Raw genomic sequence first — 21,587 nt, forward strand, 5'->3', positions numbered from 1 at the left:
TGTGTCTTCCTAAGAAGGATACAGTGAAGGATTCACATTTAGGTCATCTTTTTCTGGCTGCCTGCAGGTCAGCCCATTGCCCCTGCCCTTAAACAGGTCACAAGTACACACTAAATCAAGGCACTGAGTCCTCAGAGTCAGAGTTCTCAGTCATTCTGCAGTTGTCCTAAGTGTTAAGGGTTAAAAATCCAACCCTTATAACACCCAGAATTCTTTTTAGACCTATTCTTAAGTCACTCAAGTCAAAGCTCAAATTCACATATTCTAAAGGTGGATTTCTATGACTGTACCAGATACAAAACGCTATACCAGAGATCTGAGGTAGTTAAATCTGTTAGACAAGTGTCTAAGCCAACATTTGTATCGTGAAGTCCAGGACAAGTCTTACACTAGAAATTCAACCTGAGAAACAATTTGAATACTTTATTTAGTTACTCTGTGTCCCTACTTACCTGCCACACTAGGAGGACATTAAAAAGAAAAGAGCATAAACAAAAATACATTTTTTGTGACACCCTTCTTTCAGTAAGCATGTTTGTTGCTTACACTCCTCCAGGGGGATTAACAGGGGTGGTATTACAGTAATTAGTGTACCATATCATCAGCTACTACAGTAAGTTACAATGAGCTTAAATACAAAATAAGAGCGAGAAAAAAGTCAAGACTTTTTTCCAAGGAAAGAAGAAACATTAATTGCTTAAAAATATGAAAATGGTTTAATACAGTCAGAATGGGAAGAGGAAAACCAGGAGGTAAGACCAACTTTATTCTCCTTTGAAGTATCATTTTTACTATCTATTTCCTTCTCTTAGGAGTTATAAACATCAGTTTTCAAAGAGCAGCTTAAAACTGCTTACTAATTTCTGACAACGGTCTAAATTGCTACATCCAAAGTCAGAACTTCACAGACAGCAGTTCTTCCTGAATAGGGCACTAAATCATCTTTATTTTTCCATTGATAAATTCCATGTTGTTAATAGGTGTTAATCACACCTTCATCAGCATGCAGAGGGCCTTCTATTGTGTAGATGCTGATTACAGGTAATTTGGCAGCTGTTATAATGTGTTAGCTGCTTCAGCAATGTAGAATACATAATGACAGCTTTACTTTCTAAAATTTTATTTAGTCATGAATGTATTTCCTCCTACAAACACTTCATTTGAGTGAAAGCTAGTCACAATACTCTGGTATTAATGGGAAAGCAGAGAAGCACAGCATGCTTTACAAGTAGACATGATGATGTAGTCTGGGCTGTGTGGCCAGAAGTCAGTCATGAAGTCAGAAGTGAGGAGTTTGCAAAGGTTTGAAATCACAGCCCTGGAAAACATAATCATCTGTATGGGTTTTTTTTGGAATATTCTACTTTATGTACACTTACTGTAGAAGTACAACTATCAGAATCAAGTAGCATTTATGCTCTACAAGCAAAATCCTCATTTTGGAAAAGATAACAAAGACAGACACAATCTTCAACAGAATTAAACCACATTTCATCCTGTAGCGCATCTAAAATTAACTGCTTTAGATAATCTCACGAGATAACAGAAGGAAGTATATTTACTAGTGTATTTTTATTAGATTAGTTTTTTAATCCTTCAAAGTAACTAGCAATTGAAACAGAGGAGCACAGAGGTAAACAGGCGGAAAAGGAAAGCGGGTTTCCTAGAATTTACTTCTCAATTTCCAAAGATAGGAAATGTATTTTTTATAATTTATCAGGTTTAAACCATCTACTTTTTTTTTTCTTTTTTAAACTTATCTATTTGAAAACGTTCTAATTGAAAACAGTTGTATCTTAGCTTTGATCTACAGTAAAGAGAGTAACTTCACACTTCCTTACTTGTCTCCATTACTTTCATTAAAAAAATAAAATCAAAATATAGTCACCAATTCAGTTACTCTAACCACTTCACTTAAAAAGGATATTTTACCTTTCCAGTCATACAATTACAGAACACATCAGTTTTATGAGCTCTGTATGGGATCAGTACACTGAACAGCAAAGTAGGTTGGTAAACTGAATGAAACTAGCTTGTTTCTCTAGAAGTTCGATAGAAATCATTAAAATGAACAAGACGTGCTGAATGTCTCACTTATAAGGGTTATAACATTCTTAGTGTGAGGTGAACAGATTTGTAAACTGTGTGCACTAAAGCAACTTGTGATGGGTTTGTTTTCTTTTTTCCTTCCTTGCCAGAATCAAACTTATTTTTAAGAGATTTTTCACTAGACAGTCCCTTTTTATAATGTAAAGGTGCAACGTCTTGCTGCTGTAAATTTAAGTTCTGCCCATTTGAAGGCATTACTGCTTTCCTCACATTGCAGAGCAGGTTTAAAAAGAACAACAGTCTCTAAAAATAAACAGTCTCTCAGGCAATGTCAAATGCAATGGAAAAAGAGTGATGAGAGTTCTCCAACATGAGCTTTAATGAACCTTTTTTCTCTGTTGTGTCACTGCAAGTATCATTTATTTTTAAAGCAATCGGTCACAGCTTTCTGCTAGAATGATGGCCTCTTGACTGATTTTGCCAAAGAGCAGAACAATAAGGAATAATAATATTGCCAAGACAGAAGTCAGTAATGAACAAAATTTGAAATCAGCTGAAATGAAGTACTGTACTAACTTGTCTGTAAAGTTGTGAAGTATACGGGCTCTAAGTCTACAGACTACAGGGCAGAAGTCAACTGCTAATTAATAAAGATAAGGAAGAAGTAATTTTCCCTGTAGCCATGTTATTCCATAATTGTCCATCACAGGAGTGCACCACCCCTTCCCCCCTCCAAAAAAACAAAACCAACAAACAAAAACATGCAACCCAGTCTCTACAATTTTTCTTAGTTCCTCTCCTGGAACAGAAAGGGGCTTCTTAAACAGCTAAACCCAATACAAATTCAAATGTTGTTAATACACTGATTACTTCTTTTACAATATTGTAAACAAACTGAAGAAAGCAAATACTTATTGTTTTAAAAACAAAAGCTAACCCGTGTTTAAAAATATATAACAAGCCAGGATGCAGGCTCATTAATAACCAATCTGAAGAAGCTTGCTCAGCTCAGGTACCATCAGAAGGCTTAGGTCAGAAGCAGAAGTACAACAGACCCACGACAGAATCTTTTTTCTTCTCAGAATCATTTCACTTTAGACACCATCCTTCTTCATTATTGTTGTCTTTTTACAATAATTTGCTTCTGACTGCGTCTATAATCGACTGCTATATCCTAAGAGGTGTTTGAAATTCAATGATTTTTTTTTTTTTTTTTTGCACAGACAAGACTGATTCCCTGCTTATAACAAACAAACAAAAAAATAATCTCCATCAAAAGACAAAAAAAAAACAACAAAACAAACAAACAACACAACCAAATAAACATGATAACATTGACATAATTGCATCCCTAAGTAAGTAAACTTGTCCTTAATACTGAAAACATATGCTTGAAAAGATCACCCAATGCAGAGACACCCAATTAAGTCTGAAGGCATTGCTCTAATGTGGTTTCAAGCAGCATCATAACTGTACACAATTCAATACGTGGGGGAAAAAAATCCCACAACCTTGTAATAGATGTGGAAAGATCTTTCCATGTAGAGTATCACACAACAAGTTCAATACCCAGTAGTGTAAGGACAGGCACCGTCCTATCATCCTATGGAATTTGTCTGGGTAGAGAGGGAGGTGGGTGGATGATGCAGTTGCTTCCCCACTTCAGCAAAAAAATAAAAAAATAAAAAAATAATTAAAAAAAATGCATAAAATGAATCACAAAAATTCTGAGACAGAAAGAAAGAAAAAAAACATCTCAGGGGCTGCCAGAGCTTTGCCATGAAAAATTTGACTCCAGTGGACTGCCATAGCGCTGAAAGCTGATATACGTCAGCCATATTTCTCTCCCTTGTTCCTTAACCATTACTGCTGTGTAGTCAGACACAACACGAAGCGCGGCTGCAAAATTCTAGCAATATTTTCTTTTCAAATTTATTCAGCTGCTTAGAAGGAAGAGGGAAAATGTTTGCTTGGGTGATCTGGAAGATTTAACATACAACTGAAGATACTTAGATCTCTTATGTTAAGAGACATGGTTGTAAAAATTCTCACTTTTTTGGAAAGCAAGCTTCTTCCTTCTCCTCACAAGGAGGAATGGTACAAAAATGACATCATACAGTTGAAACTGTAAAATAATCTCAGCTATCTTATCCTAAGGAAACAGGCACATGAGTAGCCTGCTCCGCACAACGTCTACCAGACAACAAAGAGTCTTCAAGAAAATTCTTCAAGATAAAGTTGAATATTAACAGCAGTCAGAATAATTAAAAGTCTCATGGTTCTTACATATCACTTTTTTTCATCTACATTTGAAAACTGCTTTACAAGGGTAGTTTTCCTAGCTATATCTTACAAGTAATGGAAGTCAGTCACAAAGAAATGAAATAAGAAAGACATGGAAAACAATCAAAAAGCAACAATCCCCGGTTCCTTAAGTCCAGTACTTGGACATTCACACTATGTTCAGCAAGAAAAGGCTAGATATTTGGGAAGAGGTATGTTTCTTATGCTGACTTGGCTTCTCAGAAAGAATTCTGAGTATTCTTTTTACAGTGCATTTAAACAAACTAAAAGATATACAAAAATAGCTTTTTGGTTTTTAATCATTCTGCACCAGTATTCCAGCATAGCCTTTTACTATGAGATTTTATGCAAAGTAACTATGAGCAAGCATAGCACAGTAAGGTGTTAGGAAGCCTTGATCCTGCGAGAATCTCTATTTCAATTTTCTCCTACACAATTGTGAGTTGACACATTTTCTAACCTTTGAAATAAGCTAGGCTTTTCATACTAGATTATGTTTTCATTTGAGAATAAACACAATAATCGGCTTGTTTCTACTCATAGGGTAACTAGTCACAATATGAGGGAGGCGGTCTTTTTATATATAAATGCACACACCTGCAAAGTCTACTTCTGTAAGAACTGTTTCTCTTTTCTCCCCCAATCTCTTTGAAATTCTAAACCATCCTTGTCTAGAGTTCAAATAAAATTCACAAACCAATTTTCATTCAAAATTGAAATATTGTTTCAAAAAAAAAAAAAAAACCAAAAAAAAAAAAAACCATACATCCCTGAATTCATTTAGAAAAGGTTTCCTATTCATATATATAAATTCCTTCCATGTGCAATGTACGCTGACTATCACATCTGAATTATTGAGCTGTTCCAAAAGTTATGCCTACTATTTTATTATGTGGGCTCGTAACATCAGAGGCAGATGCTGGTGGTACGGCAGAAGAGGCTAAACATTCCCACTAATGTGGCATGTTGTTGTGTGACAGACGGCAGTAGAGGGGCACATTGACACAATGGCATCTGGCACAAAAGCAAGAACGAAGCTAAGGTGTGTCACTGAATTCCTTCATGCAAGAAAAGAAAAAAAAAAAAAAAAAGCACCCACTGACATTCATGAACACTTGTAAATATTTATGGAAACCTACCAGTGGATGTGAACACAGTGAGGCAATGGGTGGTGCATTTTAGCAACGGTGAGAACAGTGGGTCATCCCCACTGGAGCAGATTTTTATGAGTATGGCACACACCTCTAGTTCATTAATGGGGAAAGCGCATAGATAATAGTGGTGGCTATGTTGAAAAACTGTCTTTCATTGCTCAAACCAACAGTGATATTATGCTCTTAGAATATGTTGTGGTTTCCACAGAAATAAACAGGTGGCGTTACTTTTAGAACTATGTTTACAACTCATGAAGTAAATCTTCAGCTAATTATTAATCTTTATTTCACACCTCCATCAAAAAGTTTGTCTTAGATTTCCTGTACCACCTTTTTTTTTTTTTTCCACCAAAGCTATGTATTATTTCTAATATATTACTATGTTTTCCTTCTCTTCAAAACAAGAAGATATGAGTTACTATATTGACTTACAAATGCATATTGACTTTCTATATTGGCTTATAGAGCACCATTGTTGCATTTGGCATTAGTCAGAAAATGAACGCAGAGCTATTCACAACACCCAGCGAAAAACTGCTTTTTTTTTTCTGCTCAGGTTTTCATAAATATGGCTCTACTGAGCCATAAATGCTCTAAAAAACATACAAAACACAAACCGATGCAAACTGATCTTATTTTTAGATCTACATGAGTTTTGTAAGCTATTACTAGGTTAGCTGCCATACTAACTGATTCCTTCTATCCACACAGTCATCAGTGGCTCAAACTCAAAGATACTGCTTTAAAATATGACTTGTATGGTTGAGAAAAGGGTTTGGGATTGACTCCTTCCAAGCCTTGGCCTCTTGACAGATTTTTTTTTTCAGACGATTGTGATATTGGCCAAGGCTTGGTAATGGCTTTTATTGATGGGGTACTTCATTGTAAGGAGAATGGAGATTTTGGAGGTTGCTTGGAGCACAAAAAAGGACATGAAAGAGACGCAGAGGTTGATGCTGGAAACAAGTCAAAAGAAACTGCGTGGCAGATGGTATCCCAGAAAGGAAGTACTCTATGGTAAGATTCAGATGTGAAAGAAAAGTCAGCCCAGATGGTGACTGACAGCACTGATTACAAAACTCAGATCCCATTGAAGGCAATGGAAGCTTGATTCCAGTAATGAGGATGGATGCCAGCAAAGACTTGTTTTTCTTAAATGTTGTTTTCCATGTTTTCTCAAAGAAAGACTCTGCAAACACCTGTGTGATTGTATAATTCAAGCACTGACATCAGGTCAACAAAACAGTTGATAGTGTCATACTCTAACTTGTATATAAAAGCTTAGAACATTAGCATACATTTACTTAGGAAAGAGAGAAATAGAACAGTTTTGCATCTATAATAGAGCAGTACAGGAGCAGGTTTTAACAAATAGGTATTCAAAACTAGATTCCAAGAGAGTACTTTGAAAATACCTTTCCCATCTTACATGTACTGTTTTGCATTGGCAACTTCATATTATGCTATTCACTTGGAAGAAATAAAAAAAGAGAGAACAGAAAAAATATGAAGAAAGAAAGAATGGAGAGAACAGCTTTTATCTTCACCAGTCACTGTCAGCAAACTATTAAGTGGTATTCTGGTAAGCACCTGGCAAATCCATGATCAGCACAGCCTACAGAATCTTAATGAACAAGGTTTCCTGTAAGTAACCCCTACTGAGGAAAGAGAAAGAAAACATTTCTCTATTTCTACTTATCTAGTTATGCCATGCATTCTTGTGGTAGGTTCTATTCATACTGAAATCCAAAATACATTCTTGATATCAAACAAAGCTCAATACCTAGAAAATGTGAATTATGTGGAAAAAGCAAAATATCATATTCATAGCTATTGGTACCCAAGAGTTCAAGTTACAGGAGAATGAATGTAAATTTCTGCAAATATCTCATACAGCATTTTAAAGATTTTCAGAGCACAAGCTCGCCTTTATATGCAATATAAACAAAGTAAGCAAACTTTTCCATCCAGTTCTAGAAAGCACACAAACAAAAAATCCCCATCACAACAAAAATCCACAAACCCACAGCCAGCTCCACATCCACAATACCATAATCTCAAATATAGCATGTTCCTTATTATGTTCTGCCATATTCAACATGTCCCTGTTTTATTCTGAAAAGGGAAAAAATTAAACACTATTAAGGGGGGAGAAAAAGACAAAATAGTTGTATATATATATATATAAAAAAAAAGTAGACTAAGCATGCAGAAGGTCTGGGAAACTATTGCTACCAACAGAGAGGATGGAGGGAGGGAGTCAGTGCCTGTATAAAGACCAGTTGAAGCTCTGAATCTTGAATCATGTTTCTGTCTCCCACAAATATTAATTAATGCATCAAGATACAGACTGATAATAGGAAAATGCATTTACTTTTGTCTCTGACTTAACAGAAAACTGTCTAGCATCCAGTAACTCACTCAAAATCACCTCATGTTCCACAACTTGATTTCCCATCAGCAGCTACTATTGATGTCTTTAGCTTACTCATTACTAGTGAAAGAATGACTTTTATAAAAATTATATGAAAATAACCACCTAGGCAACTATTTGTTTCTGACAATGATCAGCAACACACCATAAGGAAAGATATAAATACATGCCAAACAAACAAATTCACTTCCCAGTCTCTAGCAGCTGGTTCAAGGACTTCACTAGCCAGAGATGGTGTATCTAGCACAGGCACATTTTTCTTCGATGAATGCACTCAATTGTTTCTTGCAGCCATGCAGACTTTTAATACCTACAATCTCTGGCTCAGAAAGCTCTGCAGTTTAATAGCCCACTCTTCAAAGACCCCTGCCTGCTATTTGTTTTGAACCCAGCACACTACTTAATTTGATGTTATTATTTCTATTGAAAGAAAAAGTGAATTAAGTGATCCTTGCATATATTTTCCATGTTACTCTCTTCCACAATACCTCTATCATGTTTATTCTCAGTACTCTCTTCTCATCAGTCACTCAACAATGAAGGCTTTACATAATTTCGTCACCCTTGATAAGCATCTTTTCCACCCAATCTGTGATGATTATGATTGCACCAGAATTGCATACAGTATTCCAGAGCGCAAAATGAATTTACACAGTAGTAATAACATGTTATCCTGTTCTAAATGAAAGCTAACATTTTTGTAAAACTAATATAAGCATCAAGAGTAGCAATTACTATCTCAAAAGCTATTGCTGTGTATGTAGAACTAGGATTATTTACTTCTGAATTCACCTGATTTTATACATATCCACATTTTATTTCAGAGGGCTCGACAAAGTAAGACAGAAGATTATGTTATAGCAGTAATATTCTGCTTTTATCCTATCCCAGATTTCCCCCTCACTTTCCCCCTCCTTCCCGTTTTTAACCATTACAACAAATCTTCCAAACACCAACCATTGATCCCACAGGTCATTCACTTCCTCAGCACAGATCACTTCAGTTTCCAACTACAGCAAATGTAAGAGAGTTATTTTCCTTCCTGAAGATCCTTCTGAAGCAGTTTGTATGAATCTTTCAGGATTTGTTTTACATGTTCTCTCCTCTTAAGTGGCTTGATGTTTAAGATGTTTTCCAACCTCTTGGGCATCTCAGTCACTGCCAAGTCACTGTTCTCCTTCATGAGTTGGGATTCTTAATTTCAAACACTGTTTTTATCCCTCTTTCATAGTTAGGAGACCCCTAAATTGACAGAAGAGATGACTCCAGGGAGGTGCACATTCTGCTTCTATTAAGGACATTTGCTGAAGTGTACTTTTGGACTACGAACAGTCAGTTTTCAGCTCCCTTTCTAAAAGGCAAAAACTACAGCCGCAGCCTTAATTTCCTGGTGAAACATATTACATTATTCAGGTATCTAAAGCACTGGCAGACATTCAAAGTCCACTGTCTCTGAAGCATGAACAAGGCCAGTTTTAATAAGATGGGACTGAATTACTAAATTTAGGGGGCTTTTGTTGCTGGTATCTTGGTTTTCATTGTTGGCTGGGCTTTTTTTTTTTTTTTTTTTTTTTTTTTTTGTTCTTTTTACGCTGTAAGCTGCCCATAATGTTAAATCTGGAGCAGAAACTGCTCAGAAATGCAGGCTAAACTGAAACCTTGAGACATCTTTAGGATGTAAAGGAGACATCCTTGTTTTCTGAAAAATGAATGAGCGGATAAATAAATAAATAAATGCAGTATGCTCTCATTCCAACACAGTTTTCAAAGAAAAATGGAGCAAGCAATATTCTCTACCACAAAATAAAGGAAAAAGTTACCTGTGAAGTAATTAAATGCGTATCTTTCACAAGAAAAAAAATTAAATCTGCTGCTTTTTTTGAATGAACTTCTAGGAAATGATCTGCATTACAGAATTCTCCCAGCCTGTACCACAACGAGCAGCAGTTCCCCACTCCCATGCCAAAGCCTGGGGTGAATCGCTCTCATGCTTCTTGGTCTGAAGTACAGAATGCCTCAACAGCTACATCCTTCAGAACTCAAATGCTGCTTCAGTTCTGCCCAGCCTCAGCAAATGTCTTGAGAGAGGTCATAGTCTCCTCTCAAGAAGCAGCTTCAGTTTGCTGTATCAAAATATGAAGCATACTTTATTCACACACAGTCTCCATTCACTACAACGTTAAAATCCCACAGGTCATGCTTGTATGATGCAGCTAACATAAAACTAAGAGCTTACTGCAATCAAAATAAATGGATCATTAATCCAGGGTATTCCAAAGCAGCTTTACTAATATGCTAAAATAAATTAGAATAGAGAAACAAGGTTGCAGTTAGCATGCCTTTAAAAAATATATATATATCATAACTCAATAACAATACATGCCAGAGATTCAGATTAGAGACACATGAAAGGAGACACAAAGGAAACATGAGAGCAACATGACTTAGAAGCACCACAAATACATTTGACAGATACAGAAAGGAACTATATGCTACTCCTCCTTCTGGCTGTATATTACCCTTTCTTTCATGTTTCTTTCCCATCACTTCCATCCTAATACTCTGGCAGGTTTTCATTCTTCATTATCATGAAAAGGGAGTAGCCGGTCTCTTTAACAACCAGATCAGTAAATGGGAGGTTAATCTGTAATATGAAGAAGGTTACTCAGTGGAAGAGAAGGTCAATCGCTTGATTTTTTTTAAATCACACATCAGGAGAAAAGCAGGTTAGCAAAGCATGTTACAGAGACAGCAGCTTGGGGCAAGTTTTTTGGAACAAACTCTGTTTACTGTCTCCTACACAAATGGATCATACGAGAGTCCATCATATAAAGGGCAGAAAGGACTAACAGGCAGACTGGAAGGAATCATGAGCATAAACGATATAAGCCAACTTCTCTATTGCCCACACACTGCAAAGCTTAGGAATAGAGAAGAAAAAAAAAAAGTTCAGTAGATCATCCAAAGTAGTCACTGTGCAAAAACTGTACATAAAGCCAGCCCACATACAATCTGTGCAGAAAGAGGGACTGGAGGAAAAGAAAAAAACAAAGAAACACAACCACATACAAAACGTCCACACTTACTAAAAAATGGAAAATGCCAAAGACACTTTAGGCTATACTGAATTTGTATCCATAAACATATACTTTCCTACATATTTGTACAGTTCCTAAGATTATTAGGACATGCTACATTAAAAAAAAAATTAACTCCCTTCCAATGCAGGAAGCAAAGCAATGGTCTCCCCAGCTCCTCCTGCCCGTAAACAAATGTAGGCAGAATCACAGAATCATTTGAGTTGGAAAGGACCTTTAAAGGTCATCTAGTCCAGCTCCCCTGCTACGAACAGGGACACCTACAACTCCATCAAGTTGCTCAGAGCCCTGCATGTTTACACATACATACTTTTATAAAACACAAAAGGCACATGAAAGCCCACACTAAAAAGCATTTCTGATGAATTTATTCTACCAACAGTTTCTTTAAAACACTCTTGAGAAGAATCTCAACTCTCTCCATTTTGGTGAGGTTTTAAACTTGATTCAGTGGGATTTCACTCACATAAATCACAGAAGAAGTGTTACTAATACACAAGGACAAAAGAGAGTCTTTCAAGACCTCCCATGTGAAGGGGTTGCAGTGTGCAGGCATTAAGTACATGTTTCCTGGGCTCAATCTCCTGTGTTCATTTGACATGTGCATCCATTCCAGATGCAGAAGCAGGATGCTGCTTAGCATGATGCCACTTCCATTTCCTTTCACCCATTATAAAATACATCTTTTCGGCATTGCTTCCGAAGGAGACATCTGTTGTTTGTCCTGAGAATTTGAAGAAAAATTTCTGTCTCTCTTGTTCATACTGATGTTGCTTCAGTAAATACACCTTTATTTTTTATGAACCGCACTTTTACTCCATGTGGGGACAGAAACTGTGCTGCAGCACCTGGAAGTTCTCAGAAATAACTAGATATAACCCCAGTTTTATAAAGAATAAAACTCATTTTTAATAGCTGCAGCTCTTTGTAAAGCACTTCTCTATGCTTTGGGTATGGATGGCTTAAACATTATCTTGGCATCTTTAATAGCTCTTGATGCCTCCTCTCCTCACGAAGTGAGGAAACAGGGAAGAAGAGAAAACACAATATGGTCACAGACCATGTTCCCAATCAAATCTATATCCCAGTGCTGCTGGAACATTTTCCTGTGAAGCTTTTGCATGCAATTTTTAAGTTTTCTGATAATTTTAAAGCCATCCTAAGTACTTTTTAACGTCCATTTATGCTGTGACTCTAGCCATTTTGTAAGTTCAGTGGAGAGTTCATTATTGTATCATAAAAGTTCCAGATTTACATTTTTACACTGATGTTATAATTGCCAAATTTGATCAGCAATTTGACTGTCACTTCAGTTTATATCGAGCCATTCTGGAGAAAACAACATGCGTTCAAGCCTGTCATTCACTTTGAATCCATATCAAAGGCAACATAAAATGTAGTCATTTATCAGAGCCTGAAACGCTGCAATATTTTCTTGCAGTATGGCATTAATATGTCTTTTTCATGCATTTTCCATGCTAATGTGAAACTATTATTCTGTAGAAAAAGCAATCTAAAAATTTCCAGGATTCAAGCAATCAAAATAATTTATCCAGCCATCAAATGAGATATAAAAACATTAAAGAGACTAAAATGTGTTCTCTCTTCCTGCTCCTCTTCCCCCCCCCCCAAAAAAAAAAAAACAAACAAACAACAACAATACACACAACAAACTACCATCATACAAGAAACAAAGAAGGAGGAAAAAAAAAGCAAGCAATGGTGCACTGCTATTTTCAAAATAAGAAATTTTTCCCTATTAAAGGGCCACAGGAGGCATTCTGCTGTTCATATAGAAAGAGTATGAATAACCACATTAAAACCTGGATTATACTCTGCATAGGACAGATTCAGAGCTGGTGAGACACCGAAGAAAATTGTTTCTGCCTAAATACAGGTAAAATTGGCCATCTCTTCTAAAGTAACCTAGCTCTGGCTAATTACTATTGCACCTCTATGGGCTTTGTCAGGGACTGAAAAAATTCTTTCCAAGGGTATAGTTAATCTGCACAGAGGAGAGATTTCTCTTGCAAGTATCTGCTGGAGCTAGCTGTTATAGAAAGAGATCTTACAGAAGGGAACACCTCAGACCTCACAGGTGCACATACCTGACCTTGCCTACTCTGACACAAGCACATCAAGCCACACATTACAGTACACACACAACCTCTAGTCCAGGACTGAATGGAAGAACAGAACAACAAACTGACTGTTACAGACAATTATGTTATCTAATGCAAAACTGCGAGATTTAATCACAGTAAGGCAAAAACACATGGGGCAAAGCACTTATCTCACACTACAGAAGCCACTAGAGTTGCATGTGGAGAGCCTGTATTTCCCAGACATCAGCTCTAAACAGAGAGACAGGGAGCCCTTGTGCTTCCCCATCTTCACCTACAAGCAGAACACGTACAGTCTGGTTATAAAATGTTCTTTCTTGTCCTAAACCTTTGTTTACATGCTTCTAGTACTTAATTTATAGAACACTATTTTCAGAGAGCAATAATAAATAAACAGGTTAAAAATTCCTAAACAAACTCATCTATTATTCCACTTGTATTCTAAGTACAGGTATGAAAAATTGTGCTTCTTTAAGCAAATGAGCACCTTAAGTTAGTCTGATAAATCTACACTTACACACTCCAGTGAGCAATCCAATTTCCAGAGCACCCTGTTTTAACACGAGTGTCCTGACCAAATCCTAGTTCAGATAATTACTCTGCCTGGCTACATCTCTTAGCAGCATCGCATCCTGTCATGAACTGCCATATAGCATGGAAGCAAACTGCTAAATCCCCACTGCATTTTAAGCTCAGAATCAATGGCTTATCACTGATTGATGAAACATTTAAATCATAAGGGCCAGATTTTCTGGTCTGCTATGTCCCATTTACACTGTAAGTTCATTGTTTTTTACAGACAGCAATGGGCTGGGTGCAGGGAGCTGCCACAATCCAATATGTTGATCCCAGATCTTCCCATTCAGTGCAGTTTGCTGCTTGCACAGTTCTAAAGAACACACACAAATATTCTTTGGTTACATCAGGAAAGAGTCTTGGCAGATGACAATCAGATGAAGCATCTGCCAAATGCTGTTATGCCCTGTCACCGGAGACTTGGCTGACAGTTTCAGGCCCTGGACGGTAACCAACAGGAGATGGGGAGGAACAGGATGCTGTAGCTGTCTATTAAATCCATGTGTCAGCCAGTGACTCCTTGATAAAGTGAGGACAGACCTCCTGAAAATATAGAAAAAAGAGGGGATAGGGAATTCCTTTTATAAGATCCGCCAAGAGATCTGAAAGTAGCAGTGCAAGACTCTGCCATACCTTTGAATCACAGCCTGGAGCAGGATCATGGCAGCCCTGACCCAGGGAGGTATGGTCATCCACCCTGGGGTGGCATTTCCTGTGTTAACTGCACATGCACCTCACCACTCATGCTCCTACAGTTCTGTTGATATATTTCTATTAGCTTGGTGTTTAATTAGCTGGCTTGAATCACCAGGTATTTGCACTGACTTCAAGACATACCTTCTTCTCTATGGAGGCAGATGTGAAAATTAAAGAAACGAAGATAAAGAATTTGAAAGAGGTGCTATTAAGTCTGAGATTTCTTCCCCTCCTTCTCCCATGATGAGAGCTTCACCTCCCAAGCAGATGTCCATCCTCAAGTAGGCCTCTTCCCAGTCATTTTTCATAAAGATGGGAAGAATTTCTCTATTAAAGGTATATTTGGACAAAGACTGCCCAGCCTAGCCCATCACCCCATGCAGCTCCTTCAATCATGGCAGTTCTCAAAGAGCTGGAAAGCAAGGAATCACAATAGAACTTAACCTTAAAAACCAGTCTACACTGACATTCTCAGAGAGCACTTGGTACAGAAGGTTGACATCTCCTATGAAGGCCTTCTCACATTTTAACAAAACACTAAAAACTGGGAGTGCTATTTTGTTCAGTTGAGGTAATTTTGTCTCATGACTGTGAGGCAAGTTTCTGATGTAAGATTTTCAGCTGAGGATTCCTGAGCTGCACCGTATTTAACTTGTCAAGCTCCGAATTAATTTTGGTAAGCCTTATCTAAAGTAACCAAACATGCCTGCTCCTGGCCCAGGTCCATCAAAATAGTTAGCATACACTCAGTTTTGCTGAAGTCAATTGCTATAAATGCCTGCATCAGCATATTGCTAGATGAAGAACATAAGTTACCTGTCAGGGCATTAAAAAGAGAAAAAAAAAAAAAAAAAGAGAGAAAAAAAAATAAAGAAAAATAAGATGAATTGTTTTTTCTTTCTTCTCTTCAGTCACCTGTCTGCACACATGGGCTGCATCTCACAGAGCCACACATGCAGGGCACAGTGCAGCCTGGCTCCTAACTGCAATGTGCCCACTGCATGCTGCGGTTCTCTAGAACCAAACACAAGAGCTCCACTAGGAAAGCACTGAGCAGCATCACACCTGGGGAGGGGATTAAGCAGAGCTTGGCATTCATCCCTGAGCAGTGAGGGCTCCTGCATCCCACTGCTCAGGTAAGGGAATGGTGTCCCCACTCATTCCTGCAAGATACCCACGTGTTGGCCAGCACAGAGCTTTCTCTATCTGACATTTTCATTCCTATGAATCCCAAACGACTATGCTTTAAAAAATATGGCTACACACAATAACAATAGTGAAAACACATTACCAACACAAAGTTAAATGGAAATACTAGTAAATATAAAAGGCAGCCCATTTTATCCTCCAAGATATACTCGGTTCAGTAACACTGCTGAAAATTGATAGGTATTAAATTAACCACAGGAGGGCTCCCTCTGGTATACTGAATACAACAGAAACATACTGTTAATTGCCAAAAATAATATCGTATCTTAAAACTAACAACGGTTTCAGACCTCAAACGATATTTTCCTCAGTAGGCTCCAATATTTACAGGGGAATAAAACTACACATGAGCAATTCAGATTAAAAAAAGTAAATAAAGTGAATTACATAAGTGTTAACTGTCTGACTGTTAAATACTTGGTGGCAAAGAGACTGCCTGTGCACTGCCAGTCGAGGCACTAAGGGCTGGCATGCAAGGCCCTGTACAGGGACCTGATGGCAGCCACACACTGGCACAGCAGCAGAAGGAGCTAGAAAACAAATGGGGGCTGAACACACTGGGAACACACAGGAGAGGAAAGAGGACCTGCCCCAAACAGCACATGCACAGAAACTGAGGCACTGTCTTATCAATAACTCTTATTCACTGTCAGCCACATGCTCCCCAAAATAGTAAAAGTTAGTGTCAGCAACAGTCAAGCAGCTGCTTTTGTGGACTTTGTCACCCTATTTACCCCTCTGCTAGCAAAGAAACAAACTCTTCTACCTCACAGGTATGGTGAACGCAACCATCAGTAACCAAGACAGAGAAACAAATCCCTACATAACCAGCTAACTTCTGTCAGGGCAACAATAGGAAACAGGCACCTACCTGTGTCCTAGCCCAGCTATGCTTAGTACAGCAATTTGGAGCTGTTGAAATTAACAGGAAAAGCACTGGAAATACAGTAATGGAGAAAAAAAAAAAAAAAAATGAATGTTTCACTTCTAAGAAGCAGCTTTTCTTGCAGTAAAACTGACTGGCCTAAGCAAGGCACCCAGAGTGCGCCAACAGCGAGCAAATGGAGCTGACTGTCCTCCCAACAACCATGACCACCAGTTCGGCCTCGGGCTAAGTGTGAAATTTCACTTCTTTCACGTACTTCAGAAACTAATGACCTTTGCAAGATTGATTTCAGTCCTAAGCCACTTCCTGGAAAAAAGGAAAAGCTGGCGATTCCACAGCCTTCAGACCTGGAAAGCCGTACCTTATGCCTGTTTTCCAACCTGGCTGTCACAACTATGTTCTCACTATCCTGATGAGTTGTTTAGCCATATACCTCACATATCCTACGAGAAAGACCTAATCATTGGGTTAACAAAACAGAAATATGGGATTCACAGGACAAGGGAAGGAGAGAATGACTCCATCCCATTGAACAGAGCCCTCCTCTAGCAGGATGCCTGCAATTTGATCTCTGCCTTGGGCACAGTGTATGTGATGGGAAGGGGGGAAAAAAAAGGAAAAACAAAAAAAAAGGGACAAACACCAGAATAAAAAGCGCAAATACCATTAGACCTGACATGGTCAGGCAGCTGGACTCAGTGACCTTTGAAGGTCCCTTCCAACCAAACTATTCTATTCTATTTGATGAGAGTGTGAGCTGCAGTCACAGAGCTTCTCAAAGAAGTAGCTGAAGCAGAAGGGTGATGTTGCACGCAACGCTGCACCATAGCATAAGCAGAACAAGGCAAGAAATCTACCTTCTTATACAGGTGTCGGGAATAACTTTACTAGATTGCTCTCCTTCTTCAGCCAACAACACTGGCATCCCATAAAAACAGGCATAAAGTCATCCCATAGCACTTTGCACCAAATACCTATGTTATGGTCACTGGAAAGCTGCAGCAGGAAATTTCATCCTACTACGTGAAGTTCTTTTTCACCTACTGCAACTGTCTAAAAGAGCATGTTACAGCCTTACTGCAGCCAAAGTAGCACTAACTTCAGCTAGCATCAGAGTAGCCAGACTTGTGGTAGGATTACATCCTGCTGGTTGTACTACGCTGCTCCCAAAGCAAACAAAGCTGAAATTAAAACCTTTACCAGCATATCTTAATACCTAAACTACACGCCTTGGGTTGTTTCAGAAGAAAGTATCAAACAGGATAACAGTACCACAAGTAATGTCTCAATGACAAAATAAAAAGAAAGTTAAGCTATAGAAATTGTCATCGAAACTTAAGTATACTAAAATGCCATAAAGAATTTATAAGGCTTCTTTAACTTCAGTTTCTTTTATCCCTATAGTGCAGCAAAGAAGATCAACTTTAAAAGAATTCCAACATAAATTTTAGAGGTGAGGGGGCATTTCACATGCAGTATTTTGTCATTACTGCCTGATTATCAAGCAATATTTTACAGCATTTTGCTCTGAGTGAGGCAGATCTTAATCTCTGGACCTTTACTTTTGAAGCCTTGCTTTGAATACTGTGCTAGCCTAAATGTAATTAACAGTATTCAAAATACATTGACCAAACCTATCAATATCGAAGTGAAATCCTTGGGAAACAATGTAAGGCAAAAAACAAAGTTCATACAAAACACTCAGAGGTTAATAATGCACACAGAACTAACGTACGGTAACCAGAATCATTAATGCTGCCTGAAATCAGTGTTGTCAATTGCATTTCTATCTTATCTGTCCTACAGAAGAAAAAAAAAAAAAAAAAAAAAAAAAGCTTCTCTGCTCAGAAACAGAATTTGCACAATGACAAGAATATCTTATGTAACTTCTTGGAGCACGACTTCAAAGAAGAAGAAATGTCATCTGATGTTGCTATATTAGAATTTTTAGGTAATGTTAAAGAGCACAAGTGCCCTCTGTGAGGCACTGGGACACACAGCATCCAGGCTACACTGCTCACTGACACAAGCAGACTACTTGTGGCACGCAGACTGCTTTTGAACCTTGCTGTCAGGGTCACCATGCCTCGAGCAGCTGCCACCATCCCTGCCCAGCCAGAGTCACAGCAGGGAGTCAAAGTGAATGAGAAGCTGGCAGAGCCCCATACCCAGCCCAGTTTGGAAATGTCTGCTTCAGCAGTGCTCCACTAAGTTTTGTCCTCCCCTATTCAGAGTATTGTGATTTCATCACGTCACCTCCTCAGAAACACCTGATGATCAGAAACATTGTTTAGCTGTCATTAAAACAAGAGGGCACTAATTATAATAGCTGCATTACTGCCAGCAGCAGAGCAGCACCAGACGTATGTTCAGTATGCAAATAATATATTAACTCATGACAGCTCTGTCCCCCTTCTGCAGTCATTACGTACCATAACAAACTGACTGCTTCATGCCTCCACTTGCGGTCCTAGGTAACATAACACTAATTCAGCATGAGCAACAAAAGTCTGTTACAGTTCCAGTGGAATTGACCTTAAACTGGTATTACGTCAGTCCACACATGGAGTAATGGTAACTCAGCAGTCATTTGCATTATGATAAGAGGGGAGCAAGAAGTTATCTATTATGATGTTTCTAATGCGGTCTTCTCTGTTAGTATCTTCTTTCTAGCATAGTCCCATTGACCGCCTTCTTGTGATCTACTTCAAACTTAAGAGAGTTGAACTCAAAACTTGCATTGTAACCTTCATTCCTTAAGTGTACTTTGGGTTATGATGCACACACCAAAAGGCACAAGAACCATGACCACATCATGCTCTGCCTCTGTCAACTTGCTGTCCTTATAGAGTATGACATTTCCAACACCTCAGCTCTACCAGTGACAGTAGAACCTCATTGCAGTCAGCTGCAAGGTTCCAACTTTCATTGTCAATTTTATTGTTTTCCCATTAAACTAAGCCCACTTCTGCTTAATTAGCATTCAGGTGAGGAAGAATAAGAAAAGAAAGGAAACTAGTAAAATAAAGCCTTTTTGGAAAACTTAAGATTTAAATGTTCTTCATTAGTTCATCTCACTAATCCTTCACATATGTTCAGCTGCTGCTCTCCAAGGTATTCTTGCATCATTTTATCCAGCAGCGTTTCTTTTTTTGACACTGTTTCACAGTGATTGCCATCCAGTCACGCTGTACTTAGGGCTCTGACTGGAATGCACAAAGATCACCTTATCTCAAGGCACATTGCCCTTAGAAGAGCCATGCAAAAAACATGAAAACGATTATTTGCATCGAACACTTCAGATTTCCTAAATCACAATGTAAATGAGACACGATGAAGGCTACAGCATGCACCCTGCAAACTGATGACAGATACTTGCAATCAGGTATAATTTTCTTTCAGCAGAAATTATTTCCAACTAAAGTCTAGCACCTCACATCTATTGCATGTTAAAACCCTCAGAAGGGCAGAGTAAGCTCCAAAATAGGAAGGTACCCTTCATATCCTCCTGTCTTAATTAGTGTATCCTCCATTCAGCACGTTTTATTACCGAACTGATGACACTTCAGAGAACTAACTTCCAGCACTTCATACAAACCAAAAAAATCAAGCATGTTATTGTTCAGTTGAAGCAAGTGGCTTGAATAGTCAGCATGTTGAGAATGCATGATATCAATGCATCGCACAGGTGTTAACCCCTGACATTAAGACCACCAACACACCAAAGTGACACACGGTGCTGCCTAATGCACTCTACCACCAAGGCAATGCGACTAGAAGATCAAGCAACCTCATCATTTCTTACTAATGACCTATTAAACGTTGATATTGTATTTAAATCACAATTACAGTGATGGTGTAGAAACACAGCAGTGTTGAGCAGAACACACATAAGGTTTGGTAAATTGCAGGCAGGGTTTTAAAGCACTACGTTACAACAACTCCCTCAAACTAAACTTCCCTCGATGCAGGTCTCACTGTGATTTATGAGCTGTATAGAAACCCAACGAGGGAAAGAATAACTTCAGGAAAAAATAAAGAAAAAAATAAATAAAGAAAAAAATCAAGACAGAAACCAACCATCATCTTTAGTCAACTACTGTTATTAATAACAGCGAAAGAGGCAGTTGCAAACTAGGAACATTTAAAAGCCTGCTGTGGCACCAATCTGATGAGAAGTTACACGCAGAGCACCTGTACCAGGTCACATTGGTAATGTCCGAAAGATTACAAAAGAAAAAAATATACAAGGAAAAAAAAGAAAAAGGCTGTCGAACACTCTTCTGAGTTTTCAATGGAAAGAAGGAGAGCAGTGAGTTGGCTAGAGGGATGGCGAGCATCCAGCCACACACCGCCAGACAAACCAAAGTTGCGGGCGGAACTCCGCTCCTCTCAGCACAACCCACTGCCTTCAGCACGGCGCTGAACGCCCCGCAGCCCACCTGCTCCCGGCCCGACCAGCCCGGCACCCCACGCTTCCACCCGCAACTTTCACAGCCCCGGTCCGCTCAGCCCGGAGAGCTCCCACCCGCCGCGGCTACCTGAGGCTCAGCGGGCTCGGCCGGCTTCACCAGGTGCTTCTCCCTGTAGAGAGACCAGAGGCCGATGTCGGGCAAAAAAATCAGAGCCGCGGTGAAGAGCAGCGTCATTTGCAGAAACCTCTTCTGTTTCCTCTTCATGGCCAAAGCCGGGCTGCCGCCGCGGGGCCGCGTCCTTCCCTCCCCGCCTGAGAAACTTCGCCCGCCCGCCTCACGCCTGCCCACCCCGTGCCCGGGCGGGGTCCCCCCCCGCGGCGGAGGCGGAGGCGGTGGCGGCGGGGCCGGAGCTGGCGGCCGCTCTCCCCGCCCCGGCGCAGCGCTGAGCGACGGAGGGGCCGCCCCCGCGGGAGCGCATGGAGCCACCTGCGCGCGGGGCGGGACGGCGAAAAGGAATGGGAGGAGGGAAAAAAAAGGGCAAAATAATAACAATAACGACACAAAGACAGCGCGGCCGAGTAATACGGGAGCGCCGGGGATGCAAGGAGCCGCCTCACATCTCCCTGCCGCCCGGGGCGGGGAG

General features: G+C 39.3%; 1 protein-coding gene across 2 annotated transcripts in view; it reads right to left on the reverse strand.

The window, feature by feature from the left end:
• GALNTL6 (polypeptide N-acetylgalactosaminyltransferase like 6) overlaps positions 1 to 21,349 on the reverse strand; it is a 421,154-nt gene extending 399,805 nt beyond the window's left edge. Inside the window, exon 1 of one of the 2 annotated variants that reach the window (XM_072334685.1) lies at positions 21,071 to 21,349. In XM_072334685.1, the coding sequence (XP_072190786.1) occupies positions 21,071 to 21,208 (138 nt within the window). In that variant the 5' untranslated portion in view covers positions 21,209 to 21,349. The remainder of the gene's footprint in view (positions 1 to 21,070) is intronic. The other variant, XM_072334684.1, reaches the window with a different exon arrangement.
• Between the last annotated feature and the right edge of the window lie 238 nt (positions 21,350 to 21,587).

The sequence above is a fragment of the Excalfactoria chinensis genome, chromosome 4, assembly GCF_039878825.1.
Source record: "Excalfactoria chinensis isolate bCotChi1 chromosome 4, bCotChi1.hap2, whole genome shotgun sequence".
NCBI lineage: Eukaryota > Metazoa > Chordata > Aves > Galliformes > Phasianidae > Excalfactoria > Excalfactoria chinensis.